At 52.2% G+C, this 11,606-nt stretch overlaps 2 protein-coding genes across 2 annotated transcripts in view; one reads left to right on the top strand and one right to left on the bottom strand.

Annotated features, from left to right (window-relative positions):
- POGZ (pogo transposable element derived with ZNF domain) overlaps positions 1-5,068 on the top strand; it is a 39,633-nt gene extending 34,565 nt beyond the window's left edge. Inside the window, 7 exon segments of the mRNA XM_015595480.2 lie at positions 940-1,074; positions 1,176-1,345; positions 1,491-1,631; positions 2,046-2,102; positions 2,274-2,386; positions 2,646-2,670; positions 2,800-5,068. Coding sequence (XP_015450966.1) covers positions 940-1,074; positions 1,176-1,345; positions 1,491-1,631; positions 2,046-2,102; positions 2,274-2,386; positions 2,646-2,670; positions 2,800-4,471 — 2,313 coding nt within the window. The 3' untranslated portion in view covers positions 4,472-5,068.
- A 2,310-nt stretch (positions 5,069-7,378) lies between these two features.
- PSMB4 (proteasome subunit beta 4) lies at positions 7,379-9,613 on the bottom strand. The gene is made up of 7 exons (XM_006919777.3): positions 9,440-9,613; positions 9,018-9,224; positions 8,676-8,822; positions 8,416-8,497; positions 7,969-8,085; positions 7,691-7,779; positions 7,379-7,494 (listed from the first exon to the last, which is right to left on the bottom strand). The coding sequence occupies exons 1-7, from the start codon at positions 9,577-9,579 to the stop codon at positions 7,482-7,484; spliced, it is 795 nt and encodes a 264-aa protein (XP_006919839.1). The 5' UTR covers positions 9,580-9,613; the 3' UTR covers positions 7,379-7,481.
- Between the last annotated feature and the right edge of the window lie 1,993 nt (positions 9,614-11,606).

The following is an 11,606-nucleotide window of genomic DNA, read 5'->3' as shown; positions in this document are numbered from 1 at the left end:
AAAGAGGTAGGTAGCAAGGGAGGAGTCGTGGTCGTCGCTGCTCTTGTGTTTAGGACAGGATAGACGTGGCCTCGCTATGACACGCCACGAGGGGAGTGCAAACGGACGGAGACGGCGCGCGTGTGCGGACGCGCCCACTGGCTGCGGCCACCCTCTTCCTCTCGCACACACGCGCACAGTTAGCGACTGCCGATGAAATGCCACGAGTGTATTTCCAAATAGCTGCATGGGAGCTGTCACTTGTAACTCAGCTGAGGTCCAAGAGCCCCCTACCCTAAGGAAGAAATCACAGATGCAGATCCTGTTGGTGACCGACTTCACCACACAGCAGTCTGAATCCTCACAATGGTGTGGCTCACAGGGAGGCACTTCTGTTTCGATTGATGTGCCAGCAGGAAAAACAGCAAGGCGTAGAAAAGTACTGCCCTTTCTGTCGTAAAGGGGAAAGGGGTGGCGGGGAGGGGCATAGGTGTCTGTTACACGGTTATATGCACAGACTGTCATGATGGCAGCTGGTAACAGGCTGTTTCTGTGGAAAGGGTCTCAGTCGAAGACAAACTTACAGTGTGAAGGAGTACAGAGTAAAAGTATGATTTTTTTCTTTTTTACCACGTACATTTTATCATATTAAAATAATAAGGAATAACAATGTCCAGACGTGTAGTAGCGCTGTCCACATGGGAAGATAGTAAGAACAAGTAGGGTTTAAACCACATGTCTAGATTCTTAAAGCAAGTCAGGAAGAGACGGTTTGGGGACGAAGGCCGCCTTTCTCTGGGAGAATGGGAGGTGACGACTCAGTGCTAGGTTTTGCTGTTGTGTATTAAGTTATCAGCGGAAGGGCGGGAAGAATGGCAGGGTTGGCATGGGTCTGTCTCCTCAGGGAAGAACACTCGCCGGGAGTGACTCAGAGAGTCTTCCTCTTTTTTCCCCCTTCAGAAGAGGAATGTTTATCACTGCAACAAGTGCCGGCTGCAGTTTCTCTTTGCCAAGGACAAAATCGAACACAAGCTTCAGCACCATAAAACCTTCCGCAAACCCAAGCAGCTGGAAGGTTTGAAACCAGGCACCAAGGTGAGGGGTTTGTCGGCATCGCCGTTACGGGTCCAGGAGGAATGAAGACGCTCGGTGTCCGAGGTGCAGCGCGCCTGATCGTCCCTTCCCCTGACCCACAGGTGACAATCCGGGCTTCCCGAGGTCAGCCGCGAACCGCACCTGTCTCCTCCGGTGATGCACCTCCCAGCAGCCTGCAGGAGGCGGGGCCGCTGGCCTCGACGGACCCTCTGCCAGTCTTCCTTTACCCCCCCGTCCAGCGCAACGTCCAGAAGAGAGCCGTCAGGAAGATGTCAGTGGCCTCCCCGCGAGTGGGGGCTGGGTGGGCACTCCCCGATGCCAGTGTGCCATGGCCCCTTTCAGTGGGATCTGTCGTCTGAAGTCCCTATAGTTTGGGGACCCAGAGGCGGTAACGAGTCTTCCTTGCTCCTTGGCAGGAGCGTCATGGGCCGGCAGACGTGTCTGGAGTGCAGCTTCGAGATCCCCGACTTCCCCAATCACTTCCCGACCTACGTCCACTGTTCTCTGTGTCGCTACAGCACCTGCTGCTCGCGCGCATACGCCAACCACATGATCAAGTGAGTGGCTGGGGATTCGGGCTCTCCAGAACTCTTCGCGACCTCCCGCTTACAGTGTTTTCTCTCCAGCGCTCAGAGCTGTTGGTGTCTCTCTGAGCAGGCTCAGGGGCCAGCCCATGTTCATGTGGCTTGACGGTCCGTGCTCTGGTTTTGTGGGACCTTCTGCGCCAGGTCGGTCTGAGGACCAGCAGCACCGTGGGGGAGCCTGCTAGAAAGGGAGCCTCTGGGCCCCACCCCGGCTCCGTGCGCGTTCTCGTAGATGCCTCGTTCCCGCGCCCGCTACGCTAGGAAGACTGGCCTGGGCTGTCAGGATGGACTGCGGAGGTGTCTCGTGCTGGGGCACTGTCCGTGGCTGGGGGGCTCCCGTGTAGCCAGCAGAACCCTGCACCTCATACCACTTTTTGTCTTCCTCAGCAACCACGTTCCAAGGAAGAGCCCCAAGTATTTGGCTTTGTTTAAAAATTCCGTGAGGTAAGGAAGCAGTTACTGATGGCCTCTTAACGTTTCAAGTTTTGCATTAGATCCTTTGAACTGTCTAGGGGGGTGGGTATGAGAGAGAGCAGGGACACTCCATTAGGCCTCAGCTTGAGTGTCTCTGGTGTCACTGCTGTGTCCATCTCACTCACCCTGGGCTCTTCGCAGTGGAATCAGGCTGGCCTGCAGCTCTTGTACCTTTGTCACCTCTGTGGGAGACGCCATGGCCAAGCATCTGGTGTTCAACCCCTCTCACGGGTCCAGCAGCGTCCTGCCACGGGGTGAGTCGGCCGGCCGGACGGGGCTTGGGAGGGCAAGAGAGGGGAGGACACAGGCGACGGCAAGTCAGGAGCCTGCTTCCCGGGCCTAGCGCGGCGCCCTTTGACACACTCCACTCCTTTGGGTGCGTTCTGACCTGACGTTTGCGTGAGCCCGGGGAGGCAGTAGGTTTGCTTTTTTGGTTGCAGTCCCAAGGAACTGTCTTCGGAAGGCTTGTTTCTTCGCCGAGCTAACATTTTTTTACTGTCTCGTTTTCCATAGGACTCACTTGGATATCTCACTCAAGGTAACAGAAACCCACTTCGTGGTTTAGTTTCTATTTTGCAGTACGTTTGGTCTTTAACGTTATTGTTATTGCTGCTGCCGCTCCGCCGCCTGGCCTGACCGAGCTTTCTCCTCTACGCTGACCCCGCAGGCATGGCCAGTCGCGGGAGCGCGTGCACGACCGGAGCTCGAAGAACCTGTACCCTCCTCCTCCCTTCCCCTCTCACAAAGCGGCCACTGTGAAGTCTGCGGGGGCCACCCCAGCCGAGCCCGAAGAGCTCCTCGCTCCCGCGGCCCAGGCACTCCCGTCACCGGCGTCGACCGCGACCCCTCCGCCGACGCCCACTCACCCCCAGCCGATAGCCCTGCCGCCCTCGGCTCCAGAGGGGGCCGAGTGTCTGAATGTCGACGACCAGGAGGAGGGGAGCCCGGGCCTGCAGGAGCCGGAGGCGGCCTCGGGGGGCGGGAACAGCGGCGGCCTGGGCAGGAAGGAGCAGCTGTCGGTGAAGAAGCTGCGCGTGGTCCTGTTCGCGCTCTGCTGCAACACGGAGCAGGCCGCCGAGCACTTCCGGAACCCGCAGCGGCGCATCCGCCGGTGGCTGCGCCGCTTCCAGACCTCGCAGGGGGAGCACCTGGAGGGCAAGTACCTGAGCCTGGAGGCGGAAGAGAAGCTGGCCGAGTGGGTGCTGACCCAGCGCGAGCAGCAGCTGCCGGTGAACGAGGAGACCTTGTTCCAGAAGGCCACCAAGATAGGACGTTCCTTGGAGGGGGGGTTTAAGATCTCGTACGAGTGGGCCGTGCGCTTCATGCTGCGGCACCACCTGACGCCCCATGCGCGCCGCGCGGTGGCCCACAGCCTCCCGAAGGGCGTGGCGGAGAACGCGGGGCTCTTTATCGAGTTCGTTCAGCGGCAGATTCACAAGCAGGACTTGCCCTTGTCGATGATCGTGGCCGTCGACGAGATCTCCTTGTTCCTGGACGCGGAGGTGCTGAGCAGCGACGACCGGAAGGAGAACGCCCTGCAGACCGTGGGCACGGGGGAACCCTGGTGCGACGTGGTGCTGGCCATTCTGGCGGACGGCACCGTCCTCCCCACCCTGGTGTTCTGCCGAGGACAAGTGGATCAGCCCGCCGACGTGCCAGACTCCATCCTGCTGGAGGCAAAGGAGACGGGCTACAGCGATGACGAGATCATGGAGCTGTGGTCCACCCGAGTGTGGCAGAAGCACACCGCTTGCCAGCGCGGCAAGGGCATGCTCGTGATGGACTGCCATCGCACCCACTTGTCGGAAGAGGTGCTGGCTATGCTTAGTGCCTCCAGCACTTTGCCCGCGGTCGTCCCAGCCGGCTGTAGCTCCAAAATCCAGCCACTGGACGTGTGCATCAAACGAACGGTCAAGAACTTCCTGCACAAAAAGTGGAAGGAGCGGGCTCGGGAAATGGCCGACACTGCGTGGGATTCGGCGTTCCTGCTGCAGCTGGTCCTGGCCTGGCTGGCCGAGGTGCTGGCCGTCATCGGGGACTGCCCAGAGCTGGTTCAGCGGTCTTTCTTCGTGGCTAGCGTTCTGCCTGGCCCCGACGGCAACATGAACTCGCCCACCAGAAATGCTGACATGCAGGAGGAGCTGATCGCGTCCCTGGAGGAGCAGCTGAAGCTGAGTGGGGAACAGTCGGAGGAGCCCTCAGCTTCCACGCCCCGACCCAGGTCGTCTCCTGAAGAGACAGTCGAGCCTGAGAGCCTTCACCAGCTCTTTGAGGGCGAAAGCGAGACCGAGTCCTTCTATGGCTTTGAAGAGGCTGACCTAGATCTGATGGAGATTTGAGCGTTGGGGTCCAGCGGGGGTGTGAAGCGGGGGCGGGAAGGTGCGAGGGAGGGAGAGGGATTTAGGGAAAGGGGGTCTACCAAGTGGGGTATTTGGTTTATATTTTTTAATTTTATGCCACCACTGCCCCCGATGTTGACTGACACTTCCCTGTGGATTTGTGGATTATTAGGAAAGCCAACAGCGAGCACGTCTGAGCCAAGGAGCTGGCCCACTGGTCATTCGCTTGTGCTAAAAACAGGTTTCTGTGACTTTTTTTTAAATTTAAATCACTGTGTTTGGTATTTTTCTGACAAAATCAAGAAAAGAAAAAAAAATCCTTCGTGGGCGAATGTTAAATTTTTTGTTTCCCCTTTTACCTCAATTGTATCATAGCACATCTGGGTTTGTTGGTTTGTTTTACTGTGTGGCCAGTGTCTTGGGGCCTGATGCCATCCAACCATTGTCAATGTGAGAGCATTTCCGAAGACGGGAAAGACAAAAACATGTAGCTCACAAACTGGTTTATTATATATATGGAAAAAAAACTTTTTTCATTGTGGTCTTAACACTTTTATATAAAAACGAAAATGGAAAAAAAAGTCCCACTGAACTCTCTCTTCCTTCTCCTTTCTTACCCCCACCTCTCCAGAGACTTTGGTTTCTCCAGCAATTCTAGGTACAGAATCGTGGCTTTAAAAATGCATGAAACCTTTAATCACCCAGAATGATGAATAGATTTTTTTTTTTCCCTACCATCCTCCCTCCAGCAAAAACACGACAGAACCAATATCCTTTGCACTTGCTGTCCTTGGCCCCTTCCCCATCCTCACCCCATCACTCAGGACAAAGGATCACACGTGTCGAGGTACTGAGCTGATGACAGAGTCGGGGTAGGTAGGAGCCATTCCCAGCGTGGGGTCTCCGTCCTGCAGACCCCAGGGGCAGCCCATGCTTTAACTTCATCCTGCTAAGTGGACAGTGTGCCTGTTCAGGAGACCGCGCGCGTGTCCCACAGCCAGGAGCTAATTGTGCAGGAAGTTAAATGTAGAACTTTAAAAAGCCCACTCGTCGAAATCCTGCTTACCCTGTGGCTCTCCCTTATTTCTCTTAATGTTTAGAGAAGAATCTGACCTGCAGAAGAAACACACAGGTGTGCGCAGAGAAAGACACGACTCTTTATTTTTCAATGCCAGCTTCAAGGAAAATTTTTTCTACAATTTGCATGAGGGTTTTTTTTTTTTTTAAATTATATGTACTCATGGTTATAAACAAAAATGTACTATAACATAGAGAAAAGGAACAAAAATCTAAGCCCACCTTTCCTAAGCTACACCATCCTCCTGTCCATCCTGAGGCTTTCAGCAGCGTCTCCTTCCTGTGAGCCAAGGAGGTGAGCTGCACAGGCTTGTAAATCGTTCATCTTTAGAATGTACATAAGTGGAACATTTAATAAGATGAGGGGATATGGGTTTATAAACAACGTGGTTTTTTTTTCTAGGTAAACCTATTTTAATAGGCTTTCACAGACTGGCAGATGCTCAAGATGTGATGGGCCTGGTGGTACAGGTGTGATGTCTGTTACCACCTGTTTCTCCTCACCCGTGTTTTTTGTTTTTTTTGTTTTTTTGTTTTTTTCGTTTTTTGGTCTGTTTTTTAACCCCCAGAACACTATAATATAGTGAACTGGAGTGATCCCTCCCATAAACAGCTTGGCCAGCTTTGTGACCCGTGGCATCTGAAAACTGAACTGAGGATCCATCTGGGCTTCTCTTCCCCAGCTTTTCTCCTGATGCCATTTTGACAGAATATGGACTTTGAACTCAACCCTTTGCCTTTGAGAAAGATCAAGAACATGGTCAACTCTATGTACAATGGCCTAACTCTTCTGTGGTAGTCTCTGTAGCAGACCCGGGCTTAGCCTAGCTGGGCTCCTGGCCTCTGCACACACTACGACTTTGATGGGTAATTTTTTTAAGAGCAGAGAACCAACAGTGGGGTCAGCTGGGGTTTGGCCAGGAAGTTATCTTTGTGGATTCTGCCTGCATGGCTTAGTAGTAGAAGGAAGTTTTTTTTTGTTTTGTTTTTTATAATTCAGTTTAATCAATAAACAAGTATTTATTGACTACTTTCTGTGTTGAGATTGAATGTGTAGAATATTCCAATTGGAAGCTCATGGTTTTCTTCTGCTAAAATATACTAGTTTGTTGTAATCATGGAGAGATGTTTTGATTTCTCCCTCAGCTCTCACGCCACTGAAGTGTCTGGTAAGTGTCTGGGTGTGCTGCCTGTACTAACCTCAAAAAGAGGTTTAGCGAGGATATGCATCAGAATTACCTAGGATGTTCATTTTTTAAATTAAAGTTTAACACCATTCTAGGGATGGAATTTGGCTAATACTTCAACCGATTTGACTCACAGCCACACTTAGGACTTTTTCACGAATATACAGAACTTACAAGAGGTTTTCTGACAGTGACAGAAATTAGTAGCAGACTTGGACAAACGTTTAGGTTAAATATTGAAATTACTTAGTATTCCCCACGTGGAAGTAGACTGGGGGAGGGACTGAGGCCATCAGTTCCAGCTTGGGGGTAACCTTATACAGAACAGCTCTACTAGAGACTATGTCTTTGAAAGTGTCTTAACTAAAATCACATTTGCAGCCAAAGTTAGCCGGAAAGTATCAGAATCTAGTAATGGGTGGAAATGTTGAAGAGAAATGCTAACCTGGCTTCCACACAAAGCTACCTTCAGTACAGCCCCAAGTGAAGACAGTGCATCCTCTGTACTGTCAAGCAGAGAACTCTATTTGCTTTAAGAACCAAGATCCAAAGGGTTCTCTGACCAGGGGGAGAGATAGCACATGGCAGTACTTAGGGGTTTCGCTCTTGGTGTGACCTAGTCATATAGAACACAACCACTCAGCAAGCATTCCAAAAGATTTATTTTACAAAAGAAAAGTGGCTTTGAATCTGCCAAGTTCAAAGAAGGAGGACACAACTTCAGTTCTGGATAATCCACCTGTATTTCATTCAAAGCCACTAAAAAGGAAGAACATAATAAAATTGTGAAACCATAGAGGAATCAACACCTAAAAGCAGTTCTATCCAACCAAAACACATTCCACCCAGAGGACTTTTGGGTTGAGATTTCCAGAAAAATCTAACTTCGTGCAAGCCAAAGGGCCTCTCAACTCTACCACCTATTTTTTTCTACTATAATTTAAATTTCAATCACCTGATCATGTGGGCAATATCCCAGTTGGTCTCTGCAGACAGTGGTCCCTCTATTTCAACACCTTTTTCAGTTACGGTGGCGATTTGAAACTGGAAGAAAGAAGCTCTCAATAAAAATGCCCAACCCCACATGAAAGGGTCAAGTAGAGGGCCTTCCCCAACATGAAACAGGAGCCAGACGTGAAGCAACCTGTTCTTCAGAGCTCAGATGCCCCAGGCATTTGCAAGTGTCCGAACCTGGCGATTAGAGCCTCAGCCCCTTTATTCGCCCCTCCTCACCCGGTTGTACGAGCGGGCATCCCGATAGTACAACACTCGCATGCAGCGTTCCACGAGCTCCCGGGCCTCGGTCTGGCTCAGCACTGGCTTCTTCTCCAGGATTTCTCGCAGCAGAGGCTAGGGAGATCAGGGGGCGAGAACATGAGAGGTATCGGGCTGAAGACCGATTTTGTAATATGCACAAATGAGTGGGAGATGACATTCCACCTGCTGCCACACCATAACTGACTGCTTGTGCTCAGACCTAGGGTGTCCTCTCCACATGCCTACTGACGCCTGAACATTCCACTCACGGCCTCTGGACTGCACAGAGAACCATCTGCCCAGCAGGAGGGACCCTAGCCTGTTCCTCACGTCAGAATTTCAAGGGAAGAACAACCACACAACCCATTAACCCCCACTGCCTACTGTCTTCCCCTCTCCCCCACCTCTCAACTGACTACTTACCTGAGCCAAGTATGCACCATAACCAGTGGCCACCGAAGGAGCTTCATAGGCAACACCAAGCATGTCCACGTAACCGAGAAAGCTAACAAGACACAGTAGGTCAAAGAACTCATTTCACCTTAGGTTTACGTACCTTACCTGGAAGATGGGACCGTGGGGTCTGAGTTGGAAGTGGGATTTACTTAGGGGTGAGGGACAGACACTACAGGGCACTTGAGGTTAGGCTGTGAAGGAAATAAGTTATTTGTATTCAAGTCAACCTCTCTCCGTCGGAATGGCCTCCGATGACGACGGTGTTCCACAGGGGGTTCATCTTGGAGCGGCGGCTGTACATGGCCCTGGTCAGCCAGGAGTGAATGGCTCTAGGGCTATAGCTGTGCCCATCTCCCAACAACTCCTCATCGATCCTTCAAATTAAATGATGGTGTAAAAAAGGAGAGCATAAAAGTCGCCCCCGATTTACACCCGTAAACGTGGCAAGTTGGCTGCTGCACACACATCTTCCGCCCCAATAATTCTCCCTGTCCTCTGCTGCAGCCTCTTAAGGGGACTTCTTAAGGGGATAACGAAACAGCGGATCCCCTGTTCTCTAGCTGACTTACACCATCTGGCCGAGAACTTGCTTCAAATACTGGAAATCGGCGTAGTCTCCGGAAGCGCCCAGCATGGTGCTGTCGTTGACTCGCATGATGCGAGAGATGTTGCGGAAACGCGCCAAGGAGCCGTAGGAGCCCAGCATGTCTGCGGCAATCACCACTCCGCCGTCGAACTTCACGCCTAGGACCGAGGTCCCGGTCACCATGGGGTTCCTGGACAGAGAGAGGGAGGCCTGGAGGGGAGGCGCGGGGGACAGCCGAGTCCCATTCCGCGCAGGGGGTTCCGCTGCGAATGTTCCGAGGCTCCTGTCATTCCCCGGGCCTCGGCACCCGGAGCTCCTCGTCGCCTTCCCCGGCCCTCGGAACCCGCCGGTCGCGCCAGGCCCCACCGGCCATCCCCCGCGCAGGCCGAGGCGCCCAGGGCTTACTGGGTGCGCGTAATCGGACCCCGATAGAACGCGGACCCGGGGTCCACCGAGGAACCCAGAGTGGGCGGGATGCGGTAAAACTGCCCGGGGGCCGGACCCCCAGCCCAGAGTCCGAGCCGCGACTCCCCAAACGCTTCCATCTTAGTCACGGTAGCAGAAGTGCAAGCGCTTGCGCGGACGGAAGCGGAAGTGATCCTTAGGACCACGCCCCTCTTTTTCCTGCAAGCCGCTTCCAGCAGCCATGTTGGTGAGGTCAAGAGGATCCTACCACGGTCCTGGGGGGCGGGGACAGCCAGATAGTTGGAATTGGGCGGCGCGTGGGGTCGCAGTGGAATGTGGACTGGATCAGACTGTTCTGAGGCACAAATTCAAGGAAGAAAAGGATGGTGTGGGAGGTAGGAATGGGGGTTCGCTTCAGGACACTGACCCAGAGGGAGAAGGCGGAATTTCTCCCGTCTTCGTTGGGTCCATAGTAAAAGCCCCACATGAAACTAACAGTAAACCAGGATCTCTTATGTTTGTACGGTGGTGACTTATTTTATTGAGCTTTGCAGTTGTTAAGTTTTTTACAAATTGAAGGCTTGTGGCAGCCCTGGCTCAAGCAAGTCAGGCGTGCCATTTTCCCAACAGCATTTGCCTCCTTCGTGTTTCTGTCACGTTGTGATAATTCTCGCAATATTTTAAACTTTTTCAGTATTGTATTTGTTATGTGATCAGTGAATTCCGATAATACTATTGTAATAGTTTTGGCGGGGTGCCACGAAGCACTCGCATATAAGACTTATACCTTAATAAACGTTGTATTAGCTGTGGATGCTCCACCAGCTGGCCGACCCCCCACACCCTACCCCTGGGGGCTCCCTGTTCCCTGAGATACAGCGATATTGAAATGAATGACCCTGCGATGGCCTCTTAAGTGTTCAAGTGAGAGAAAGAGTCACACAGCCTCTTACTTTAAATCAAAAGCTAGAAATGATTAAGATAAATGAGGAATGCATCTTAAAAGCTGAGATAAGCCCAAAGCCAGGCTTCCTGCGTCAGACACTCAAGCTGTGAATGCAGAGGGAAAGTTCTTGAAGGAAATTAAAAGTGCTACTCCAGTGAGTACTACCTAGGCCGTGTGTTATAGACCATTGCTCATAGGCCGCAAGCTTGTACAGCGTATTAATTTACAAAAAACAGTTCAAACATTTTTTTGTATTCTTCCTTTCTCCCCCCGTTGTACTGTATCACATTATCAGATCACACAGCCATTGTACTATAATCATTTCCTCTGAACCCCACTTTATTCTTGGTTCTGTAAGTATATGTGTGTGTTAAGGGTGGAAAATTTTCAAGTGAGCAAACTAGCTAAGTCAGCTACAGGGAAGAAATATCTTTAGATATCAGAAGTTGTCCTACTTGCTTGTGTGTGGTTTAGGACGTGTATTGTATAAAATATGTAGGTGGCCGATGTCTGCTTCTGTAATCCATTTACTTGTTAATTAAGGGTGTTGTTCCAGGCAAAGATATGCTAACAGCCAACTTCCACTTCTGTAATCTGCTGGCTCGTTCAGGAGACCACCAGGATATGGTCTTGAGCTTTATCAGCTGCCTGCTCTGAAAGCTCGGGGCTGATCTCCTCTAGCCCTGCGTGGTAGAGAGTCAGTCGCCGGCCGGCTAATAAAGGCTCATAATTAATTTCAATTGGCTCCGTGGGTCTCAGAATCGTTCGCGCCGTAACACTCTCTCCCTGGGTGCGTCATGGTCTGGCTGAGAGAGAAACGCGGCCGCAGAACGGTTGCTGGTCCAGAGCATAAACTGCTTTCTGTGGTCAGCACTCCAGCCTCAGTAGGTTCTGCCATAACCCAGTGTCCCCGTGGCCAGCTGCCTGTGAGAAGGGGAGCCGGTGAGCCGAGGCGTGGGCAGGAGCGGAGACGCCAGAGCCCGGATCCAGAAACAGGCCTCGCCCCTCAGGGTCCTCCTGCTGACTCGGAGCCATCTGCACAACTTCTCTGTAAGACAGAGATAATGGTAGTATTTAGCTCCATGTGGTTGCCGTGAACGATTGGATGACTTCACATTCGGAAAGCATGTCGCATGCTAGGTTCTTTCACTGCACAGTGAGAGCTTTGTCAGCAGCCATGTCGCATGGGGCACCATGATGGCACCTGGGGTGTCCACATGG

This window comes from Pteropus alecto, unplaced genomic scaffold (assembly GCF_000325575.1).
Source record: "Pteropus alecto unplaced genomic scaffold, ASM32557v1 scaffold106, whole genome shotgun sequence".
Taxonomy (NCBI): Eukaryota; Metazoa; Chordata; class Mammalia; order Chiroptera; family Pteropodidae; genus Pteropus; species Pteropus alecto.
The sequence above is the reverse complement of the archived record's forward strand: the minus strand, read 5'-3'. Positions and strand labels throughout refer to the sequence as shown.